This window comes from Styela clava, chromosome 11 (genome assembly GCF_964204865.1).
Source record: "Styela clava chromosome 11, kaStyClav1.hap1.2, whole genome shotgun sequence".
Classification (NCBI taxonomy): domain Eukaryota; kingdom Metazoa; phylum Chordata; class Ascidiacea; order Stolidobranchia; family Styelidae; genus Styela; species Styela clava.
In genome coordinates, this window is record NC_135260.1 from 5,432,653 (window position 1) to 5,458,409 (window position 25,757).

A 25,757-nucleotide genomic window follows, 5' to 3' on the forward strand; every position below is an offset into this window, starting at 1 on the left:
CGTGAGATACTTGGAACTGGTAAACTGTGACGCTGACTCACTGCGAATCCTGAGTGAAGCCACGAAGGGAGGGAATATAAAAATTGGTTGGGGCTTCACAATAAAAGAAAGCCCGACAATGAACCAAGTCGCTTTTTATCACGCTATAGAGATAGTTCATTATGGCGGGTTGGTGGATTTCAGGCTGGATGGTTGCGATCTGAATGCAGAAAAAATAAGTAAAATGAATGAAGCAGCTCTCGATTACGGCCTTAATTTGGAGGGCTTCTATGTTTATAATAATCAAAACATGGGCACAGAAGCTTTTGCCCAGCTCGGGCGATTTTTAGGTATTGCGATGGTGAAATGGTCACGACTGGAAAGCGTTGACCTAAATGCAGACAAATTAAATAAGATGAATGAAACGGTGGTCAAATATAAAGTCAAACTCAAGTCCTTGTATATTGACCAAAATTCTAACATGAATGCAAAAGCATTTCAACAATTGGCAAAGTTGCTGAAGAATACTGAGGCGAAATATCTATCCGCGCAATATTGCACTCCAACAAGTGAGCAGTTATCGGCTCTTTCCACAAGTTTGGAAAGTGAAGATGTCATTTTGTCCGAATTGTTACTTCGAAGGTTAACTACAGAACCACTCACCGATGCTGAATTGCTGATTGTGGCTAAATTGGTTCAAAAAGTGGGAGAGATTGACTTCTTTGACCAAACATTGGATGAATCACAATTGAGGGTTTTGACTGCGGAAACAAATAAGTTCTGTTCAAGTTCAGAAATAAAGTCAGGGTCACTAAGATTCATTGTAACAAATCCGAATTTATATACTGGATGAATTGCATTGATTTCCTACATGGGTCGCGATTAATTGATAAATTCTGGTTCTTCATAAATTCAGGGCCCAAGTTTTGTTAAGTGATGGCAAATCGAAAGAACTTACTATTCAGAATACAATATTAAATAATATACCGAATATGCGATTTATTCTAAACTGAACTATATTTTCCAAACAGCATGCAGGAGCCAATGGGTTCAAATTGGAAAATGGTAACATAACAGTGCTTCGATTGGTTCTCTATATTTTGAAGCTTCCAGTATTCGAATGAAAGTCCTTTAGGGGTGGGAATCGTATATATTTGACTGCGATTGGTGGGTTGTTTTGTGGACGACGGCTTATATTCTGTCGTTAAACGACGAGTAACAACAGCAACGCCTCGGCTGCCTAATCCCCGTCTTTGTTAGACACTTTAACGAGACAAAATCTAGATAATTGTCAGCTTCCTCTTGGAACGTCTAAATTAACTAATTTTACTCCGATTCATATTATTAATTTGAAAAACAACAGTAAAATCTTACTAAAATAACAACGTTATCCGTATGTACCTCGAAACTTTGTATATTATATGGAATATGCAAGCAAACAAAAACGTTGCTCCCGGAATATGTGTACCAAGATGGCGCACAACCTAAACATAGTATATGTACCAGATTGGGGTTCAGGTTGTACGTCATCTTGGAACGCATACTTCCGGAGCGCCCAAAAAATTTTTTGCAATTCTAAAATAAATGACTAAACAAAATTGTATAATATGGTATATATGTTGCACTTGAAAATATTGAACTAGGAAATGGAAATAAAGAGAAGAAATTGAAGAGTGAAAGTTAGGTGTTGAATTTAGAACCGGCTTATTCTTATATTGAAATTTGATAGTGAAAGCTGAAACAATTTTTCAATTCAATAATACTTGCCTAACTACGCCAAAGTATCTTATAACTCCTGAATTGTTTATGGCCATGTGGGCAGCAGTGATCTCAATCGCCGGTCCGTGGCAACCTTGCTATCGGTCCACCAAATATATTTCAATATTAATATATTATAAGAAAATTGCAAACCACGTTGATGTCCAAGCATAAAGAGTTGTCACAGTTTTGGATATCTCTTGAAAACGAATATCCCGAGCTCAATGACAGAGCCTTAAGTTACTGTTTCAACGTTACCTCTCATCAAAACCAAACAGATAAATCGTGTGGAAGTCAAGGCTCTATTAGTCTATTTCGACTTGCAGAAGCCTTATTGGAACCGCGTGTATAATATCAAAGAGACAGCAGCAAATTTCCCATTAAGGTGGATTGTCATCTTTTGTCGTCATTACATTCTTTTGATTTTGTTTTGCGTTAATGACATTTTTGGTTAATGTTGAAGGTTCGTATATATTTTGACTGGTTGTTGGTTGGTGTGGTGTTGTATGATGGTAGCTTATCGTCTGTCGTTACCCGACGAACAGCAACGGCATCGACTACACCAATTCCCCAAGTTTTTATCGAACTCTTTTATCATCAACTCCGACGTACCACCATGGTACCTTTGAGCCATGGATCATCGAAGTCCAAAAACAACTAGAACCTCGAATATAAACCATATGGGACAAAAAGACAATCTAAGGAAACGAACAAGGGCCCTCTCAGTCCTCATTTTAAGGCTGAATCAATTGGTATTATTTAATTGCCCCGTAAAAAGCATGTGCTCTCTGTTTAAACCAAAAATTCTATCCTAAACTAGCTCCAACTTACAGCGTCTCAGTGTCAGCTAAATTTATTACTATTTTCTCAACTAATACACCCGCCTTCTAGTTACGGCAATGCACATTTGTACTTGGTGCCGAACGCTGCCTTCATAACTTTACCCTCCCTCCCCCTTCCAACCTCGTATTCCACCCGGTCGTATACAACTTCGAGGTCAGTAAGTACTAACTAGTACGGTATCACTTTACATTGCAATTAAATCCAAAGTTTTGCTGAAATGAAGCGTGTTTCAAAATGTGCTCCAAACCAGGTGGATTTCGGATAAAATATAATATATTAACCTTGGTACACTCAAGCCGTGACTCGTCGTTATCGTCGTTTCACACTGTGACACTCACGGGTTAAAAAATATTGCCAAGAGTTGCGTATTTCTTTCAGAGAGAATTGCTAGATTGCCCACCGTCTCATGGATACGGGGTGCTCAGTTAGTTAGTGCTACGGTCTGATTGTGAGATTGCACAGGGTTGGATAATTTTACCAAATATCAGCTACCGTAAATTTCGATTGATTTACCGGACTTTTAACAATTTTATATTTTGGTTTCTTGATTTAGAAAGTTAGCTGGTTAACTGAATCACGCTATTAATGTAGCCAAGTGATAACACTGTCTGACTGCAATGTATTCTAACATTGACTGTTAGGGTTATAAGAAATATAGACTATAGTAAAGCATGATTAGCCACAGAACCAGCCAACTTCATTCAAGGACTTTTGAAACATTCTGCAGTTCTGTGATTAGAACAACTTTTAAACTTTCTGACTTTGGTTTTCTGGTTTCTTCGGAAGAATAATCAGCAGCCATGCACCAGGAACAAAATGTTAGTGCTTTAGACCCCCATGACAAACTGGAGGAGACGAAACAGCAAACAAGAAATGCAAAGATCACACAGGTTCATATTCTTGCAGATTTTACAGAAATGAAAGTATATTGATAACATATAATACAAAGATATCGACCCAGGGTTGTCTGAAATGAATCGAATATTCGAATGTATTAGATTATTAAAGTATAAATTTATAAAATGTTTTACTAAATGCCAATTTTTGCTCGAACTATGGGATTCTGAGATTAGTGCGTAAATTATGCAAATACTTTATCCGAAAGCTATACCCTATAATAGTATAACTGTCAGACTGTGGTATGTGTTGTGTATATTGCAATAACTCAATATCAAAGAAAAATTGAAATTACGGTAGTCCCTTCTGTAGGGCATACTCAAGTAAGTTAGGACTGAGTATACAGAAAGAAATTGTGTAGCCAGCATGCTGTCCACTTTTTCTACTAGAGAGTGGGTCCTAGTGGATCGGATGTAAAAATCACTATTTTCATAGAGTTCATCTTGTCTGACAACAGACGGACTGATGTTTATAAAACTATTTTCTATTCAGGCAATTGTGGAATGGTTTGAAAGTTGGCAGATGTGGCAACGTAAGATATTGATAACAGGAATAATTACTAGATTTGAATACAACCAACTTCGAGGACTTCTCATGGCAGTCGAATCTGTATTTCATAAAGATTTCACAACAATTGTTCAGAATGTTTATCCTGTAAGTGATCAGTAATACCTCAAATTTCATGTGAATTTAATGAAAATGTTTTGTAACTGAAATAAAAATTACGAAAAGGAGATACAAGTTATAATCCTTATCGTTACACAAATATGAGTTTCATTGCCAAAGCACTATAGTTCACAAATATATTCCTGTTTGATAACAATTTTAACAAGTCCGACCTTAACCAAATTAAACATTACAAGGATTTATTTGAGTTACCAATACTATCAAAATTACTTATCAGAATAGTTATTTTTTCCTTGTATCACAAAACATACATTTTAACCACACATATCCACAAAACCTGGAGTAATTTGTCCATAGAACCACGATTGAAATATTATTAGTTTAAATATATTAGAGACCAGTGGTTCTCAAACTTTTAAGAGCTCGTCAAGTTTTGCGCCTCACCTAGAAAATAATAAGCTAAAATAACAGGGGCGTACCCCATCATTTGAGAACCACTGTTATAGACTATTGTTTTCAAATATTAAATGAGCTTGTTCAAAAAAAGTGACAACTGATACACTAGAAACCTTCAGAAAATTTAAAACTAAATTGTTTATAATTATTTCATTACCATTTTTACACAGGTACCTGAAGATGAAATGGCAGAAAAATCGAAGAAGGTCAAGCCAGAAAATACCTTTCTAGTGATTGAGAAAACACTCTCAATAATAAGCAATATTGATAAAGAAAATGCAGATGGTGAAAATGAAGAAACCGAGCAGGTATCAGCAACATTTTGAAAATCTATTTTATTTATAAAGAGTTTCACACTTTTGCGTTAAACAGCATTACCCAAACTGGGTACTGGAATAAGAATGGGTAAAATTGTTTTTTTTTTCCTACTTGGACTTCTTACTTTTTTAAGGATTAACAGGTTTAGAGTACCAAGTAGGCCTACCTAGGTGAGTGAGCACGAACCACTTCTTCTTGGCAAAACCTTCCATTTTATAGACATTCTGTACGTTTTAAACCTTATCTGAGGTTTTGTTTGCCCTCCTGATTTCATAATCAGTTTTTATTTATTTATTTTTACCGATCATTTCATTGTTATGCTGATTATGGAGTCAAAATAAACTTATACTTATACCTAGTCTTGTCTGTTGTAGAACCTCACATGGGATAGTATTTACATATTTATTCTGGGAGAGAGGAAAGCATATAAGGTGATAATATGTTAATTAAGACACGACCTCTTGCCTGGTTACCAGTTCATGTTTGGTACCGGATTAGTCAGCCAGTTATTTATTATCAGATGTACTTGATGGTCGAGGAAGCCATAATCGACCTACAGTAACAGGAACCACCCTGCGGCGGCGAGGAGTCCAGCAATCTCGCAAATAATTATAATCACATGGGATTCAAATCTGCGAACCCATGCATGGTAATCAGAGGGGCAGTGGCAAGCGTTTTCCTAATGCTTAGCGTACTGCGCTGCCCCACCAAGCCCATCTTTAACCTCAGTCATTACATCTTACTTGCTGCTTGTATAGAGATATGATCTTGTTGATCAGTGCAGGAAATTTTAATCAGGAATATAAATCCTAATAAGATAATATTAAAGCTCACTTATCTTGGTAAATGCTTTACTTTAATTAAACTTCATTTTTTTAGTTTTCAGTGAGATTTATATATTATTCTTGGTATAATTAAAGTGATATAATACTCAATACTTGTTTCAATGTTGTTCTCAGGACGATTTATTAAAGGATCTGGAAGGTTCTCCTTCATTGATTGAGCACAAACTACATGATGATAACATGAGAATGCGTTCTCCAGTTGGACACAGAATTAGGTGGGTAACCTGTTTTTTATTGTTTGTTACCGGTATGTGTTTATCTATATTGACTTTTAATTATTGATCTATATAGATTTGTATGTGAGAGTGTTTGAATGTCCCACTTTCCTAAACATTTGAGCAATTCACTACCTGGTGAATGGTCCAGTTTTTGGTTATATTTTATAAATTTATGTGTGAATAAAATAACTTTATTTTGCGATTATTTTGTATTTGGGATAATGTTAATTCAATCATGTTATCTGCCATTACTTTTTTCTGGCAAAAAGTTCAATATTTTTATTCAAAGTCGTGGTGTTAAATTTAAACCATTTAAAAAAAGACCAACCCATAAAAACACTGGGGAAAATAAATTTTAAGGGGCAAACATTTATGGCCTACCTATGCTATAGAATCCCAGCAGTGTACTGTGGTAACCATATTGCTTTTTTCATTTCCAATATATGAAAAGACATTTCATTTCCATCCTATCTCTACAAACATTTTATTCAGAACTAACAGTGGCTCAGAATCTGTAACTGGTGAACTTTCTCATCCACTTTCACCAATAGCTGAATCGGCACAAACTGATCCTGATCTTAGAGCTGAATTACCTGCTACACCATCCCCTGCTCTAGGACAGGAAAATACTTTTGGATTGGATAACACTGAAAATTTGTCAGGACTTGTTGGTAGGTTATAAGAGCTGCTAAAACTGCGTAAAATTACAGTATTTTAGTATAATATGTACCAGCAACAAAATTTTGTCATACATCAGTCTGTCTGTTGTCAAACGAGCTAAACCCTCGTGATTTTTATATCTGATTCATTAGAACCCACCCACTAGAAGAAAAAGCGGGCAGAGTCTTTTTTTTTATTTTCTCAGTCCTATCTTACTTGAATCTGCCCTAGAAAAGACAAATCTTGCATCAGTGTAAATAAATTCATTCGCTAAAACATCTAGACAATTTTATAGGATTGAAGTTTGTGAAAAAAATGTGGACATATATTTTTTTTTGTCTGGAATCTGTATGATACACAGACAGTAAACCTATGGGAGCTCAGTGCCATGCACATGATGCGGTACTCCTTTAGACCTTTGTATATGTACCAGGTTAGGGTTAGGCCATAATTTTATTCCGATTTTAGTTATATTATGAGGTCGAGGACTGTCTGTGTTAGCCAAGTGAACATACCTCCTGCCCATAGGTTTCAGTCCTTTCACACAACTTGATGTAAAATAGGCGAAGAAAATTAGTTACCTCTTTAAAACTTCTGGAGAGTCCATGATGATGCATTTTTAACTTAACTACATAGTTTAATATTTCCAGGTCAACAAACTTCTATTCTTGTGAGTCATTTGAGGCATGATATCAATTCACCTCATGCCTCATCACAGGCAACTCTTGTGTCAAGTTTATCTCCAATTGAAGAAACAAGTCTTGAAAGTACAGTTTCAGGTTTGTTATAAAATGTTTCATAGGAATAGAATAGGATTCCTTTTTTTTTCTTGTATTACTGGGATTTGATAAATGACAAGCTACAATTCATATCATATTTCATTCACATTTGTTAGCCTAGACATTTAGTCTGCTTCACTAATTAGTGGTTTATCTCATTAGGCATTGTTAATGGAGAACAGGGCTGATAAAATTCTCCAGATCCGAAGTCTATAGGAATTCGAATTTTGATAGCAAAAACTGCAAGCCTGTTTAAAGCACTGGCCTATCATTATTTCATGTTTGAGACAGTGGTACCATTTTAGCTTTGGGATAACACCATAAACGAGAATATCGGTCAGAGACCGAAGACTTATCGATCGAAAGTTAGGGGATCCCCCAAAAAAGCGCTCTTACTCCATAGTGACACCTTGTGTCCCATCACTAATTAATTAATAACTCGCTAATTATACGACATAATTCATCCAAAATCAATAGGCCCGACATATGATGAATGCACATGCAAAATCTGGAGCAGATTCAATCTCGCTTTCGTGAGATATCGCGTGCATCTAACAGACAGACAGACAGACAGACAAATACCTATCAACGTACTTACCGATTAAAATCGATAAGTAACAATGCTACATTGCAAACAATGTTGAAAATTAAGCATAAAGTAGCAAATTAGGGAATGAAAAAAACCTGAAAAAAATTCTGCATTATCTCAAGGTGTCTTGGTACACATGTATTTATTTTACATGATTAAATTTTATTAGATGGAAGTGAAAAACTATGTCAAACGCCCAATTCAACTGGAGAAGTCTGTCGTACTGAAACTACTAAATCAAAGCAAAAACCAAAAGGAAAGAAAAGTAAAGGAAAAAAGAAAAAATCAAAAGAGAAAAAAATCCCTGAAGAAGTTGTCAAAAGGTGACTAATGAATGAGCATATCGAGTAGGGGTGGGCAAAATTAAATATTTTTTCTGTGTGCAAATTCTCAAGCGTTTGTCCCATTGACACACTTAAAACGAAGATCAATACTGTTAAATTATTATATGCGGTATATATGCACAATGCACAATAATCTATTATACACAGGATTGCAAGCTATTCAGTCCTCTCCAATAGAAATGTTCCATCAAACTTCAGTTTGACTCCAATGGGCAAGGAATCTGATGTGACATTGGACTTTCGTAGTGGAGTGACATCTGCTATGGTGCTACCTGAAGACTTCTTTGAACATAAAAACAATCAAACTTTAGGTAAAATATGGTTAGGTAAATTAATTATTTTCAAAAGTAGTTTACCCTTTTGAAAAAATTTGTTGGATAAGCATTAACTAGATTAGTAAACAGAGCTGCTACGTTTCTTAGAAGGCTAAAATATCCCCACTTTAATATCGTCCCATCCTTGCTTACGAAAACTGGGTACTCAGTTTTTCTAGGGGGTCATCAGCAAAGGTTTTCATTTTTTTTTTCATGGAAGAGAACGGGACAGACTGCTGAGAGTCCCTGAAAAGAGGCGTGTGATCATGTTCGAGAACCACTGGCTAATCGAATAAGTCATTTTATTTGTAAGATAGTTGGGTGTGGTATGAGAAAATTTAATATAAGTAAAATTTAATCAGTGACTGTTGAAAAAAAGGTAGCATCACCAAGGCAATATTTAATCTTACACCCTGCATGTTATACTGATGTGTATAATTAAATTGTATACGCAATCTGCAATCCAAAAGTCTACTGTCTTGTATATTAAACAACTTATGTTCAGGAATTTGTATTCAACGTTTTATTCATTCAAGTTGTATTCATCACATATTCTTAAATTTCATTTATTCATAACCCTCTGTTTCGCATTACTACAGGAGAACCAGTCACAACACAAAGCAAGATGGAGGCAGAATTTGAACTGGAATACGATTACCAGCGAAACAAACTACCGGTACCAACAACGCAACAAATATATAAGAATAAAAAACTATGGAAGAAAGACACTGTACCTATGAATGTTAGAAGACTGAAGGAACAATTCAGAACTCAACTGGATCAGATTTGGGAGGTTTGTGGCTTGGCATGCTCAAATGAATTTTCTGAGAAAACATGAAGGTTCATGAAAATGCCTGTCTTACCTCATACTGCTCAGATAAATCTGCTGAGCTTAGCGTTGGCTATCATAGCAGTGCATGTATAGAGGGTACTCCCCAAGTATGTGAACCAAGATGGCAGACACCGGAAATCACTGTGTACCGGGTTAGGGTTATGTCATAAATTCAGGTACAAATACTACACTTGGCTAGTCTCCGAACTCGTAATAGAACTAAAATAAGGAAAATTGGAATAAAATTATGGCCTAACCCTGACCGGGTACACATACTACGTTCCGGTATCCGCCCTCTTGGTTCACATACTTTGGGGGTACCCAATTATGCACTGGCAACAAAATTTGTGGCATGTACCTAATCCGTTATACCAAGCATTGTACCATGCTGAAATTTATCCTGATTGGTAAAGTCGAATTTTTATTTTTAATATGTAACTCAAGATCTTGTTACAATTTCAGTGGATAGACAACTGGCCAGCATATCGCAGGACACGATTACTTCTTGACTTGTTTTCCAAAAGTTCTGACAAGATGATAAAATTCACGGCAGAATGTTTGAAAGTAAAAACAGCTGAAGGTGAATCTATATATATGAATTGTGTGGAAAATTTGTCTGTCTAATGTCTTATTCAAATTTAACTTAAAACATTCCCCTTTCTGCACTTGTGATCTGCATAAACTATGGGTAGATACCATAGCTGACGGCTAACTCGCCATGAGGGCTAACTCGCCATGGACCACTCGCCATGCGACGGCGGTAAACGGGTTAGCCCTCAACTGTGCGGGGGCTCTTCTTGTAATGGGAGATGGAAAGGTGGCTGTTTATACTAACAACTTCAATAGTAAGGATAAATATATTAAATTAAATGTGTTTGGTTACAATACCTACTGTGCAAATGGTAACAAAGTGACAAGAAAACGTGCTTATATGTCGGAAGGCATACCGGTACCGTACGGTACTCGACGCGCAAAGGATGTCTCAACTTATCATTTTCATCTAAGCATGCTAAATATATCATCATATTAATTGATTGTATGAGCACTGAATCAACAACAACGCTAAATATATCAAAAGTTCTATTTTGCTACCGGCAGTCTCATTTTATTCTAACAGCCAATGATTGCGATCAGAGAGGGAGAGAGAGAGCTAACTCGCCATGTCTATTTTCTTTATAATTGACGATCGACATCGCGAGTTCGAGAGAGAGAGAGGGCTAACTCGCCATGTCTTTATTCTTTATAATTGACGATCGACATCGCGAGTTCGAGAGAGAGAGAGGGCTAACTCGCCATGTTTTTATTCTTTATATTTAACGATCGACATCGCGAGTTCGAGAGAGAGAGAGGGCTAACTCGCCATGTCTTTATTCTTTATAATTGACGATCGACATCGCGAGTTCGCTGTCGCTGGATATGTCCCTGGGAACAGAAGCCTCTATGGATGACTCCACCACCCCTGAACATCCGACGGGAAATGTAAAAATTTCCTCAGTCTGTAAAAAAGAGCAACAAGTTAGACATATAGGCTAGGTGCGAAACACTAGGGATCTAAATGAGTAATGAGAGAGCATATATACCATAGGTATTGGGCTAATCTCAGAGCATTCAGAGTCGGGGTAATCAACGAGTCGTGGATGTTCGTCGGCGGGGCCAGATATATCGTGGAATCATTCCGCTGTTGTTATCTGCGTTTTATCTTATTGATACGAACGTAAGATAAGGGATATTAGAAAAAGATTTGTACTACGATTGAAAAACAAAAGAGCTATATGGACACGTAGAGCCACATAATTTTGATGACGTCATAGCGAAAAAAAGCCTTTTAAAGAAAAATTCTATCTTCCACTGAAAATGTCAAAGCAATTGGTCCAATATTTGAAGAGAAAAGCGAGAATATAAAGAATAATTATAAAGAATAAAGACATGGCGAGTTAGCCCTCTCTCTCTCTCGAACTCGCGATGTCGATCGTCAATTATAAAGAATAAAGACATGGCGAGTTAGCCCTCTCTCGAACTCGCGATGTCGATCGTCAATTATAAAGAATAAAGACATGGCGAGTTAGCCCTCTCTCTCTGTCGAACTCGCGATGTCGATCGTCAATTATAAAGAATAAAGACATGGCGAGTTAGCCCTCTCTCGAACTCGCGATGTCGATCGTCAATTATAAAGAATAAAGACATGGCGAGTTAGCCCTCTCTCTCTGTCGAACTCGCGATGTCGATCGTCAATTATAAAGAATAAAGACATGGCGAGTTAGCCCTCTCTCGAACTCGCGATGTCGATCGTCAATTATAAAGAATAAAGACATGGCGAGTTAGCTCTCTCTCTCCCTCTCTGCTCGCAATCAACAGCTGTTAGAATAAAATGAGACTGCCGGTAGCAAAATAGAACTTTTGATATATTTAGCGTTGTTGTTGATTCAGTGCTCATACAATCAATTAATATGATGATATATTTAGCATGCTCAGATGAAAATGATAAGTTGAGACATCCTTTGCGTGTCGAGCACCGTACGGTACCGGTATGCCTTCCGACATATAAGCACGTTTTCTTGTCACTTTGTTACCATTTGCACAGTAGGTATTGTAACCAAACACATTTAATTTAATATATTTATCCTTACTATTGAAGTTGTTAGTATAAACAGCCACCTTTCCATCTCCCATTACAAGAAGAGCCTCCACACAGTTGCAGGCTATCCCGTTAACCGCCGTCGCATGGCGAGTGGTCCATGGCGAGTTAGCCCTCATGGCGAGTTAGCCTCCACCCGATACCATAGCTCAGGGTTCCGCGAACATCGCTTCGAAAACTTTCATTACTAATACATAATATTCTTTTCATAGACCACACAATTCATAAATCTTTACAGTCTAATAATTATTACATAATCTTAACGCTGCTGTCACATAATTTTTAATCAAACATAAACATGACACTTTTTTTTTTTAATTCCAGCTGATGATGCACCACCCCCTATAGATATGCTATCAGATGCACTTCTACTAAAAATATTTGGATACTTATGTCCATACGACCTCATGCAAGCTTCATTTGTAAATCGCCACTGGCACTCTCTACTGAATAGTGACTTCTTGTGGAAAGAAAAGTGTGATGAAATCGGTATGTCTTGTTTTTGGAATTGTTTAATGTCACTTCTTTTCAACTTCAATCACAATTGGATGAACTCTTTCGAAAAGTTACAGTTACAACGAAAATATTCGAAAAGGAAAAAAAAAAGGTTCACAACATTTTATGGACCCCTTTAAGAGGCTTCAATCACTCAGGGTTTCCCTGTTTGTCATTACAGTAGTATTTAGTTGTAGATTCCGAATTCCGATTCCGACAACTAATAAATTCATGCTCAATAAGAGAAAACACCCTTTGATATAACCTTGTCAAGCAATAAAACTGAGAAGAAGGGGAGCTTTCTAGTAATAGGAAAAGTCCTCCTCTTAAAGCTGTGCTGGTTCACACAGCAATCCTGATTTACCATTTTTTTAAATTGATATTAGGAGCTCCACACAATTCTAATGGCATTTCCCCCTGCCTAACCTCTCTCCCCATTCACCTCCACTTGCCACAATTCCCATGCACTTGAATGTAATGCATGTGCATCAGCACACACCCAAAAAAAGCTTGCTATCGCACCACTGATTACAACCGTCTGTTCCAACTTTTAGTTGATGTATCCATGATTTAAGCTACTATTTGTGGTGATATCATTTGTGGCATTTGCTCTTATTTGTACTTATTCAATTGAATTACCACAGGGATAATGTATGGAATACCTTATTTATCTGATCTGCTTTATGGAAGTGCAGAAGATAATCAAGCATTGGATTGGAAGCAAGCATTCACTGAAGTTGAGCATTATTTGAGCTTAAATCTTGAACCTGTTAAAGATAGTTCCTCAGAGTCTGAATCGGAAGAAGGTTAGAAGCATTGCTTTTTAAAGAATTTTCGTTATTTTGTTTTTTTTTTCTGTGTTTTTGCACGGTTTTGCAAGGTTCTAATCCAAGCACACTTAAAAGCTTGAGATTGCCTATTCCAGGGGTTCTCAAATCTTCATGATTCATGCTCTCTTCAAAATACTCTTTAACACTTTAAGTTCATACTTCTTAAGTAACTTTATTTGGTCTCCAAAAATTTGATTTGTCTCATATCTTGGCTTCCAAGAGACCAATTTTTATGTCGATAACTATAAAAAAAGAAAAATTTCCAAGCGCTTGTCATAAATTATCATAATTATTGTTAAATAAATACTGCTTGATGGTTTTTGATTGATTGTTATCAATTTCCAAAAATTGTTTTTCCGTTCTGCTTAGAATCTTCATCTGGTGAAGAGGAAGAAGACAGATTCAAAGATTACATTCCGTATTGGAAATCTCATCCTCCTGATGAAATTCGAGAAAAAAAACATCAAAGTAAGATTGAGTTTGTAGGATTCTATGACTTTTTTTAGTGTGTTGGCTATTGGATTTTTTGCTACACCTTTTTACATGTCTATCTTGAAACCAATTAATACACTTCATGTAGAACAGTGTTTCTCAAACTTTTTGAGCTGCGGCCTCTTTTTAGGATTTGTCAAGTCTCACTCCCCACCTCAAAAATAATCTGCCAACAATAAGCTATAAAAAACAGATAGTAAGGCGAAAGTATGTTTCATTCGAAAAAAAACGTTGAAAATACGATCAAAGATCAAATCAAATTTAACAAATGTTTTTATTTTTATTAGCTTCACGCCCCCATAAAAAATTGTCTACGCTCCTACTTGTGGGGCGAGCCCCTTCGCTTGAGAACCACTGGTTTAGCTGGAACCTCTTTAAAAATAATAAGATCTTACGACTTTCACTCGACCTAATTTATTGTATTGGGGGAGGACATGTCATTTTCCTATTATTATCTGGCGTATTAGCTCGTTCATATCGTACTATTACCAGTAAACCATTCATTCACTATACAGTCATACCCCTGTAGTACATGACTCGATTCTCGAACAGGAATTTCTAGTCTTAAATGCTGCTGGACAAACAAATCTGTAGTCGAACACCAAGCCGGAACGAATTATGTTCGACTACCGAGCCCGTCGAACTTAAGTGAAATAGTTAACCTCTTGAACCCGGCAAGCCGGTTTACCGGCTTGGTTGAGTACGCTCTGTGCCCCGGCAAGCCGATTTACTGGCTTGTTTTTTGTGTCGGAAGGAATCAACTTTATGATCTCGTATCTCAAGAATCACAATGAGTATTTAATAAATAAATTTTATATTTCATGAAAGCTTGTTAATGGGACTAATTATATTGTGAATATCGGTGCTCTAATATACGATGTTTCAGTAAAATTGGCAATTTGAAAGTGCGTATTAAATTATTGTATGATAACAAAGATTTAATATAAAGAACTTCGACTTCTTGCCTAAATATCCACATATTCAATCGACATTATATGTGGAGAATTTGAAAGTCTTTCTATTGACACTTCCGCAACGTATGTATGACAAACCATTCAAATTTTGTTGCCAAATATGTTTGATATTCTGTAGCTTTGACTGCGTCGCTATACGTCAACCTGACGTTTTTATCGATGTAATGTTTCGTCTCGTCACACACGACTTTGCGTAAGTTACGCAAATGCAACTGGGCGTATCGATACCCGCAATCGCGTAACGACGAGTTGTTATTATTTGAATGTGCGCGGAAAACAATTAATTAACATGATGTTACTCATTCAAAGTTCGCCTTAGGCTTTGAAATTGACTTCGCGCTCCAGCCCCGATAAATACATACAAAATATGAACCAGATTGTGATTTTATTAAAAAAAAAATGCGGAACAATTAGGAACATGCAAAAGAAAAAAGTGTATACGTATAAGAAAATATTATGTGGATAAAAGACTGCTATACACTCTAAACCCAATATTGCACTTTGTTATGCCAAGCTTGTTGGTTTCATTCCTTATGCATAAGTATTCATCGCAGGATCTGCATTTGAACGTCGTCTCGCATTGTTTTGGGCAACTCTTTGTCTTTAGCGGCAGGATTGGCCTTTCTTGCAATTTTGTAAATCTTGCGGCATACGACGCATCTGTTATTAGTGCTGGCATTTTTCGGTTTATACACATCGTGGCGTACGTTTACTTTCAGTCTTTTCATATCTGTCAATTCCTCATGCTGTTTAACAATCTTGCATTTTTTTGTCGTTAACGTTTTGCTCCCTCCAGCGATCTCTTCAAACAATTGTTCTAGAAAATTGTGAAAAGTGAATACTCTTTTTCCTCTTATGTTATGAGGCTTCACAAAATTCATTAACACTTATGAGTTGTATGTCGCCCACACAAAAAACTTCATAACCAGTCTTCTCGGCCATTTGTAGTGCCGTCTACGTTTTTGCAGACGAGTCATTTGGTCATTTTTGTCTGTCCCTCCCATGAAGGAATTGTACGCTTTAGCCGCTGCTGGACATGTAATATCGACTCTTTTTCGTTGAGCTGGCTCGTTCGTATCTTTGGACTTGCGTGTTCGGCGAATCTACAAATGCCGTTGTAATAAAATATATTGTTTTTTTGTCTTGCCATGCAATGGCACCGACACTCCCGTTGCACAATATGTCCAGTTCTCCTATGCCCATTTCGTTCTTTCGTTTTATAGTCATTTTGGGAAAGTGTTTCCTATTGGTCATGGTTGTACCGCATATTCTAGTAACTTTCTGACACAACAAGTAGTCTGCGAGTCTAACGGATGTGTAAAAACGGTCCATATATATGATGTGATTTTGACCATAAAACGGATCACATAATCGTACGACCAAGTTACCGGTTACTCCCAAACTCGGTATACAGTTATTGTCTTCCCTCTTCCCAGTACACACCTCAGCATTGCATATATACCCGTTCTCGCTGTCACACACCAAAAACGTTTTGATGCCCCATTTGGTTGGTTTGTCTTTAATGTATTGTCTAAACGACAACTTGTTTTTTGTTGGAATCAGCCTTCGTCAAGGGACAGATTGCAGCCCGGTGCATAGTGATGCTGGAACTTTTCCAGTATAGAGTTAAAAATTGGTTTCGTCTTGCAAATTTTGTCGCTTTTATTGACATTTGGATCAGTTTCGTCCACGCAGTGAAGCAATGACCATATAGCAAGAAATCGATCTTGCGACATGATCTCTGCAAAACCAGGCGTGTATGTAAGCCTGGTGTTCTTTGTTCTCCAGTATTGCTCATAACGATCTTTATGCAGCGGCATCTCCATGGCCCCTCTTAATGCGAAAAATGCTTTCATTTCTTCTATTGATATACTGTCCTTTATGATCGATTTTGCAGACAACGAATTGGGATTTCTTTGTAGCACATACACCGCGTGGTTATTTGTATTGGTTACCAATGAGTTCCATAGATTTTCGTCCCAGACCTAAGAAAGATATTCGGAAGGTGTTGAATCTAATTTATGGATGCTGGTAAGTTCATAGGTCCCGGAGTTCTTGTCGGTGAAAACATTTTTTCAGTAAATCGTGAAGTATCCAAGATCCAATCCACGGAGTCAAGATCAGTAGCAGAAGGTGGGGTATCTAGTTCTGGCGACGCGTTCGATCTTGATGAATATGATCTTGCTGGAATAAGAGTTGCTCTTTCTGCATTATGAGTTCTCTCAGATATTGATCCATCCAAATCATTCATTATGAGATCGTCCTCAAATTCTGACTCAAAACCGTCACTGTCAGGATAGCTACTCTCATTTAAACCTTCTTCGTCCGAAAAATAGAGATTGGCTAATATATCTTCTGGATAAAATTTTCTTTCAGAAGACATACTGTATAGCTATGCTATATATATAAAGTAGTACTATTGATAGAGTTCGAAAATCGAATGAGACCGAAACAGGTGTAACACGTGTCAGGTGAGTTTCTGGTCCCAGCATGACGTCGTCGCGTTCATCCAAATTTGAAGGATTCCGACAGTCAACGATGAAGTTCATAAGTTTGACTTGCTTTGCCTAACATTCGTACAATCTGATATTTTGATCTGAAGAGCAAGCAAGTACTTATTTTGGTTGATATTTGAACAAATACTGATGGACGAATAAAACATTTTCCACGGAAATTTTATATGACGATATAAACTTCCCTTCACATTACTGCATGAGTTACTCGACGTCGGTGCTTCAATCATCCCCGCTGAGAAAGTCGTCGTGATAGTTATCTTGCGCATTTTCCCACGCAATACGTTTCGAACGTACGTATCAACATCTTCATGACTTTAGTCACGTAATCGGCTTTTGCGTAGCTGCGTAATCAGTGCGTCATGGCCGCTTATAGAAGTTGTTCATCCGACACAATAATACACAATTAAATATTTAAATAAAAAATTGGTTATACGGCAGCCACGATAATAATTCGAATATCAACAAAAAGCTTATGAAGAAGTCTTTATGAACATCAATTATTGGCAGTATATTTTGTACCCAAATAACAAAATTTGGAGCCATAACTCACTTACACGCAGTAAAATCACTGTTAGATTAGAGTCAATTTTATTGTTTTTGACAAAATTTATTTCTAAAGGGAAAATACATTCTTAATGCACGATAAAATTTAATTCTTTCGATTGAAATGTCACACAACGTGCTGACGTACCTAAATTTGATAAAAAGTCATAAGCGTGCCAAATAGCCAGTATTTAGAATTATTTTATTGTTCTACCAATACAGCGCCGCGAACCTTCAGGGTGAGCGAGTAACTTCGCTCAGAGCCGTCAGAGTTCAAAGAGTTAAACACTAACGGTAGTCTTTCTTTTTGCGTTCTAGATACTGCCAATTGTTACATCATTGTCACAGTTTAACTATGTGTATATTTGTAACAATCATACTGGTATCTTAATTATACGTACCGGTAATGATATCGGCCCCTTGCAGACGCTACCTTCTCCTGGCCTGCGAATATCCTTCCACTTCTAAATTTGTTTATCGGTCAGTAAACATTTAGGAACCACAGTGCTAAACCCATCTATGAATATCTAGACACACTATAGTGATTTTGAGAAGAAGTTTCAAGAAATTAGATTGGATTATTATTTTTCAGGTATAAAAAGCATTGAGAAAGAAGTGAAGGAAAAAAGCCCACCAGTGTCGAAGATTGAACCAAAATTTGGTAAGTATTCATCTCCAGTGTATCTCACAATCAGAACTCGCATTCATGCTCAGCAAATGCTTATAACAAAGAGACTGTTGTTAACTTCTTACTTGCTGTTTATTTATATGTAATATATAAATTCAGGAAAAATACCATATTTTAGATGTTTTTTATCGTACATCATTATATACATGTATATGATTTGAACTGCCAGAAACGATTGTCATGCATCAGCGTCTGTTAGTCTCATTTACAGTATTAGCATTCTGCATAAAATTGTTAATGTCATCAAGTGTCCTATTTATTTTTCACTGACCAGGAATGGAAAGGTAAAATACATGTGACACTGAAAATAAAATTGTGATTCCTAACTGTTATCCCATATTCAACTTCACTTGAGTATGCAATGGGAACTCAAGTCACTATTTATTCGTCTCCTACTGGTTTTATTTTTGTTTTGTTGCTTAATTTCAACAACTAAATACTGAATAAAACAATAGAAACGTGTTATCTATAATTTCCTATAAAACAAGTTTTTTTGCGTCATTCACCATTTGCTGACGTGCAATGCACTACCATAATACTATATCCTATCTGTATTTTGTACCATTTCAGTGTTTGTCCGTTCTTTTGCTCAGAAATACATCTCCTTCGCTTCTGTGTAAACATGCGTGAATCTGCTTCTGTTAAAAATATAGTTTTGTGTCATTTCTGTGGTTGTCCGTAACTTTCCTCAGTGATAAGTCTTTTCGAATTTTGAAGGTACTTGAATTTGCTTTATCAAAAACATACAAATTTAATCTCTATAATATAGGGGGATATAAGCAAAGACTGCTTATTGTAAACTCTGGTCATTATACCAAGGTATCCAACAATTTCCCCAGGAAGGGATTTGAGAGCCTTTAACAATAATTTTCTAATATTTTGATGACTTTCGAAGAGTTCCTGTAATCTGTTAACTCCAATATAATATTTCCATCCAGCTGTAGAGAGTGAGATTGAAAGCCAGGCTTCAAAGAAGAAAGGAGGTTTCCTTCAAATGTGGAAAAATATAACTGAAGGTTCTTTGCTTAGAACCCTGATTTGAAGTGTGTGAAGTTTTGTTTGGAGTGTTATACTAATACTCTTGTTAACTTTCCTAACTATTGCTCGCAATTTGAAATAGAACTAACCCGTTATATATTATGGGCTGTGTGTGGACTTTGACGGTTGGCGTATTTTCATTGGAATCTGGAACATAATTTTGAATTCATTGCACTCAGAATGTCAGATTTTTAATGTTGGTTGCTGAAGTCATAATGCCCTACGAAAACTAGAAAAAAAAGTGTACCAAACTTTCCTAACAGTCGAGTAGAGAATGGTTACATACCCCAAATTTGCATCCAACCAAGAGTCGTAGTCAAGTCAACATTTTATCAACTCGGTGCCAGAGTCAAATTGTGAACTTTTTCTGATTTCAAAGACCTGGTCATAATGCCGTACACAATCAGATTAGCATATAAGGGTGAAACCTTTGTCTTATAAAATATATCGCGAGTAAGCAAGATTAATGAAAGCATGAATGGTTGGATGAACTAATAATACAAGCATGTATAGGAAATACGATGAAGTGATTGGGGTATATTAATTTTTGACCTTACGAAAAAAAACTCCATTGATAGAAGCAATTAAGTTTTTTTTTATTAGTTTTGGATTGTCAGTGCTCATTGTAACATAACAAATTATTAATGGTTAACTTAATGAGCAACTATCAAAATGACTAGTCATGTGGAAATAAGTTTTCATAAAAATATTGAATTTGGGTGTAGCTGCTATATAAAAGCTTCAGTTTCTCGCGGCTCTCCTTACCCAGTGAAATCTGTATTCTACATTATTTCTTTGAACTTTGCTGCATGTTCTTTTTTTACTGGATGAAAAAAATAAACTTGACTATGACTATAAACCCCTCGTGCTCATGCATTAACTTTTACAATTTCATGTGAAAAATAACAGACTTAAATGTCAAATATTTTTGGTGAATATGATATGATTGGGGTGTTAGGACGGCTACTAAACTGCAATTTTTCATGTATTTCATGCTTGCTTATAGTTACTAACACTGTTTTATTAGTTAATACATTTTGGTATTGGATAGTTTGTACAGCCCATGATAAATATTTCCGACACATTAGAATGGAATTGTGCTATGTACCCAGGGGCGCAGCCAGGGGGGAGGTTACATGGGTCGTAACCCCCCCCCCCCCCTTTGGAATCTTTTTTTTTTTCAATAGTTTACGTTTACTTGCAATAATTTTATTCTTTGCGTTATCACTTTCGCCCAGCGTCCTAATTTATTATTTATGTTTACGATTCGTTATCGCTGTTACGCGGCAGTGGATCTAGTTGCCAGCGGGGGGTCACGGAAGTGACAATCTACACTAAACATTTTTAAATACAATTGTACTACCTTTCACTTGACACAAATAGCAACGGACGTATCACACTATTGCCGTCAAAACTATTCCACAAGCGCGCTCTCGCCTCGCCACATTCAACGCATCCATACTTTTAATCACATACGTTATCGTTGGTTATCGGCTTATCGCTAATTACGAATTTTAGTTATGTAGTGCATCTTTAACAAGCGATGGCACCAGGATCATAAGCAAATAACAGACAAAATGAATTATTGGAAATGTATGGTTCATCGAAAAAAGGTGTCATAAAATATTATTCAATCTTCGAAAACAAAGCATTGCAAAATAATGTTCAATCTTCGAGTAAAAAGTATCGTAATATAATGTTCAATCTTCGGGAAATTTTTTTTTAAAGAATAATGTTCAATCTTCGAGGTTTTTGGGTAGCAAACTCGTCTGTCTGCGAAAAGCAGTTACATGCGTTGTCTTCCAGATCTTTCCAATAAACTGGTAACAATATGTTATTAAATTATAATTAAATTATTATAGTTAAATTATCGCTGAAAGTGAAGAAGCGCTATGCGCAGAATGCAGCTATCACGGGCGCGGGATTTCAAATTCGCGACGATTTCACTTTCAGTAATATAGGTCTCGATGCATTGCAATAAAAATTAGAATTTATTAACAGTTAATTGCAACAAGCAAGAGTTTTACATTGAAAGACGTTCCAAATCAGTACGATACATGAGCTTGTTTTTAAATGATTGTAATCGTTTTATGAAGTTATAAATACGGGAACATCAAATATATTTATTTTGGAAATGGATTGATATTTCGTGACGCACTCAAAAATAGTTTATGAACCATTGGCATTTGGCAAATATCATTAATTTATGCTATTTCTTAATGTTTCATGATTGCTAATATTTCATTCTATTCTTATTTTACATTTTTTGCGGTATTTCAATTAAAATCATGACGATGGCATTTTATTTAACTGTTGACAATGGGGTAATAATCGGCGATTACTAAAAGGTTGAAATGGGACATGCCAAAACAAAATAAACGAATTGACGCCTGTCAAAGGGGGCAGGGTCTGGCGACAAATAGCCACATGTGTCGGTGTTTCTCTATCATCGGCATTTTCGGCATCACTTTGAAACTCTAAAACGTAAGGACACCCCGCGGAGTGAAGACTTTCTTTCGCACAGGGAAATATTTGAATTACGATTGCTGAATAAGCGAAAAAAACAAATGCTTATTTTCTTGCTTGAAACAACGATAAACCAATTTAACCCTGTTGCCAAAAGTAATAGCATGCATTATTAACAAACTGGTAATAATATGTTGATAAATCGCCGCTAAAAGTAGAGAAGCGTTATGTGCAAATATCACAGGAATTTGAATTTGCGACGAATTCACTTTCAGTAATATAGTTAACGGCGCATTGAAATGAAAAGTTGATTGATTTTTTTTGACCAAAGAGAATGGTCGGCGATTGCTGAAAGTAGGACATGCAAAGAAAGGCTAATGAGACACAGCGACGCACATGTTGTTTTGCCATCGTCGGAACATCTTTTTAAAGACCTATAAACGCGTTTTTATTTCACCGTAACCCCCCCCTTGAAAAAATCCTGGCTGCGCCCCTGTATGTACCGGTAGGTATTTACAGCCATGTTAAATGGCTCAATTCTTAAATCTATAATAGGTCTGGGGCTATTCCCAATTGATGGGAAAACAATATCATTGAAATAGAAAAATCTCATTCATTCAAAATTATGCTCATAAGTTTTATTTTAAAGCTGTGATGCTTATTTGAAAATTTGAACTACTTGAATCTACTACTTTCACATTTAGTGATGTTTATCAGCATATTGATATAAGCGTTAACAACATGCTTGCAATCGCTAGTAACCGGACGAGATGGTGTGGTTCGGTATATAGTTGAGCTGTCTTATCGGCTTTCCTATCAGATTATAAATATAAAATACCTATCCTATCTTTTCCTAGATATCAAAGAAGACTTAGATTTTGATGATGCCAGGAGTGATGCTTGTTATGATGTTGATATGTTTGCTGATGTTCAGGAATGGGACGACGTAGGACTCATGACAAACATCGGACAAAGATTTGCTGTTGATTATAAGATAATGGATGCCATGCAAGCTGTTTCTGGGTAAAAAAAAATTTTTAAGGTCCCATTATATCTGATATCAATACTCTGACACAGTGTTTCTCAACCTTTTATAGCCTGTGCCCCCTTCTGAAGCTTTTTAGCACTCATAGCCCCCCTGTTTATCATTTCAGAGGTATTTATAATGTAGTTTTAATTGGTAGATTCCGAATCCTATTATCATGAAAAAATTGATGCTCAACAAAGTGAAAACACCCTGTGAAATAACCTTCAAACAATCAATCAATCAAACAATGAAACTGGGAAGAATGAGGAGTTTTTTTTGTAAATGGAAAAGTGAAATCAGTTTCGTACTTAGCTTTGTATCCCCCCTGCAACTCGGTTGGGAACCTGCTCTAACAAATAGGAGTAACATAATTCTCAAAATTGAGAAATTCCAATTCTGATAGTCATCGTTTATGTTTATATATGCATGGGCAATTGCACCTCTGATTACCATGCAACTTCGAATCTTATTAGAGCAGCTGTACTCAACCATTTTTAAACTCGTGATACACTTATTTTTCTATAATGTAAATCAGGATGCATCGGAAAGAAAACTCGAGTTTAGATATTGAATTATGAAGTAAATAAATTAAAATAAACTCACCTATTTAATCGATATCTGAGCTTTCTTTTCGTCCACATAGACATATAAACAATGTTAACCTGACTGGACATTACCATTCATTCTTTTTAATTTTAATTTAGACACTTATTACCTTATTTTTAAAAAAAATGAATGATATTTTGCGATTCTCTCAAAATTACCTTGCAATTGTAATAGAGTATCGTTTTGTACTTTCATATTGGGTAGTTGGTGGGTGCAAACTATTCATTTTGAATGAGTAATAAGTCATAAGTTCCCAAACTTTACACCTCAGACTGGTTGCTGCGGTTTTCCATATGGAAAAATCATCTCAAAAAATATATTCTTTGACATTCTAATTTCCAATGGCCTCTTTTATATATCGATGATTTACATGTTAGAATTCATCTGCAACTGGATTTAGTTATCAATGATATACAATTCCGAATATTGAAGTATTAGGTTGAGTAATTGAGTTACCGGTAACTATTGATTTATGATTGTTTTTCTTTTAATTTGACAGAAACTGGAATATTGCCGATCACGTTCTTGAAGTCAGCAAAGTTCAAGTATTCAAGGTAAAAGACTTAACTATACGTTTTGAATTGAAAAAAAAAATCTTTTTGAAGAATTTAAGCCAGGTCAAGTTTTACTAACTCTTACTAAATAAAACGTTTGTCTCAGAGGCGAGCAATGTTACACACTGCCACTGAGGTTCGATGAGTTGCTGGATTATATAGAACTATAGTTGTGCACAATTCCGTACTGACTGAATAAAAAACATTGCAGTTTGCTGGATTACTTGCTTTCTTCCAACTCCATGAAATACTGACTGAAAACTGAATTTATTATGGCATTAATGTGTAGCTTACCTTTTCACTAGGGTGTATATCAGCGGTTCCCAACCGGGGGGCCCGTGGCCCACCAAGGGGCCACGGAGAGGTTGGAGGAGTACCACCATGCCAAGACCAAAGCTTATTTTACTTTTCCCTTCACAAGTGAACTCCCCGTTTTTTCTAGTCACATTGCTTGATAAGGTTGTTTAACGGGGCATTTTTACTTTGTTGAGCATGATTGTTTGAACATAATGGGATTTGGAATCTGTCAATCAAAATAACACTATAAATATCACTAGAATGATAAACGGGGGTCATGAGTGGTAAAAGCCTTTGGAAGGTGCCACAAGCCATAAAAGATTGGGAACCACTGGTGTATATAATGCTGTAAGAAAATAAGTGTTTTCTTGCAACTCTCATTTTATAAATTTGTTTCATTATTTCCATATTATTCATACTTTCAGGCACACCATGGAGGTGTGAACGTTATTAAAGCTCAAGGTAGCAGAATATTCAGTGGAAGTACAGATAGATGCATAAGAGTTTGGGACAGGAATGGACAATGCTTTGCAAAAATGACGGATTCATTGAAAGGTAATTCCCCCTTGTAGCTAACAATTCTATTCGGCACTCCCGAAGTATGTGAACCAAGATGGAGGACACTGGAACGTAGGATGTGTACCAGGTTGGGGTCAGGCCATAATTTCAGGTACAAATACTACAGGAGTCACCTGGCTAGTCTCCGAAATCAGAACAGAACTAAAATAAGGAAAATTGGAATAAAATTATGACCTAATCCTAACCTGGTACACATACTACGTTCCTGTGTCCACCATTTGGGTTCCGATATTCTCTGGGAGTACCAAACTTTCTTTATCCAGGCCCTGAGTTTCAAGGACTTCCAATACTCCATGGCCTGCTGCTCTTCAATAAAAAAAACTAGTTTTGAAATGTCATTGGGTAATTCAATCTGGCCAAACCAAACTAAAACTAAAACCAAATTTTGATGTTTTAGCTAAAAAATAGCTCGAGGAATTTGTTGAGATTGCGATTAATTTAGTTTTGGCATGAGGCTTATTGTTTTCCACTTTCGCTTTTGTAACACTGTGTATATTTTAGTTCATAAAACGTAACTTATACATCAAAAATGGATGGGCAAAATTTTTGGTCTTTGCC

The 25,757-nt window shown here is 36.3% G+C and overlaps 1 protein-coding gene across 2 annotated transcripts in view; it reads left to right on the forward strand.

The window, feature by feature from the left end:
• Positions 1-3,072: 3,072 nt before the first annotated feature.
• Positions 3,073-25,757, forward strand: part of LOC120346962 (uncharacterized) — a 30,519-nt gene continuing 7,834 nt past the window's right edge. The window contains exons 1-18 of one of the 2 annotated variants that reach the window (XM_078117776.1): positions 3,073-3,470; positions 3,970-4,131; positions 4,731-4,868; positions 5,838-5,938; positions 6,434-6,612; positions 7,252-7,380; positions 8,139-8,292; positions 8,461-8,624; positions 9,227-9,420; positions 9,922-10,039; positions 12,419-12,583; positions 13,234-13,395; positions 13,789-13,887; positions 18,537-18,605; positions 19,571-19,648; positions 22,994-23,159; positions 24,269-24,323; positions 25,046-25,175. In XM_078117776.1, coding sequence (XP_077973902.1) covers positions 3,381-3,470; positions 3,970-4,131; positions 4,731-4,868; positions 5,838-5,938; positions 6,434-6,612; positions 7,252-7,380; positions 8,139-8,292; positions 8,461-8,624; positions 9,227-9,420; positions 9,922-10,039; positions 12,419-12,583; positions 13,234-13,395; positions 13,789-13,887; positions 18,537-18,605; positions 19,571-19,648; positions 22,994-23,159; positions 24,269-24,323; positions 25,046-25,175 — 2,353 coding nt within the window. In that variant the 5' untranslated portion in view covers positions 3,073-3,380. The remainder of the gene's footprint in view (positions 3,471-3,969; positions 4,132-4,730; positions 4,869-5,837; positions 5,939-6,433; positions 6,613-7,251; positions 7,381-8,138; positions 8,293-8,460; positions 8,625-9,226; positions 9,421-9,921; positions 10,040-12,418; positions 12,584-13,233; positions 13,396-13,788; positions 13,888-18,536; positions 18,606-19,570; positions 19,649-22,993; positions 23,160-24,268; positions 24,324-25,045; positions 25,176-25,757) is intronic. The other variant, XM_078117777.1, reaches the window with a different exon arrangement.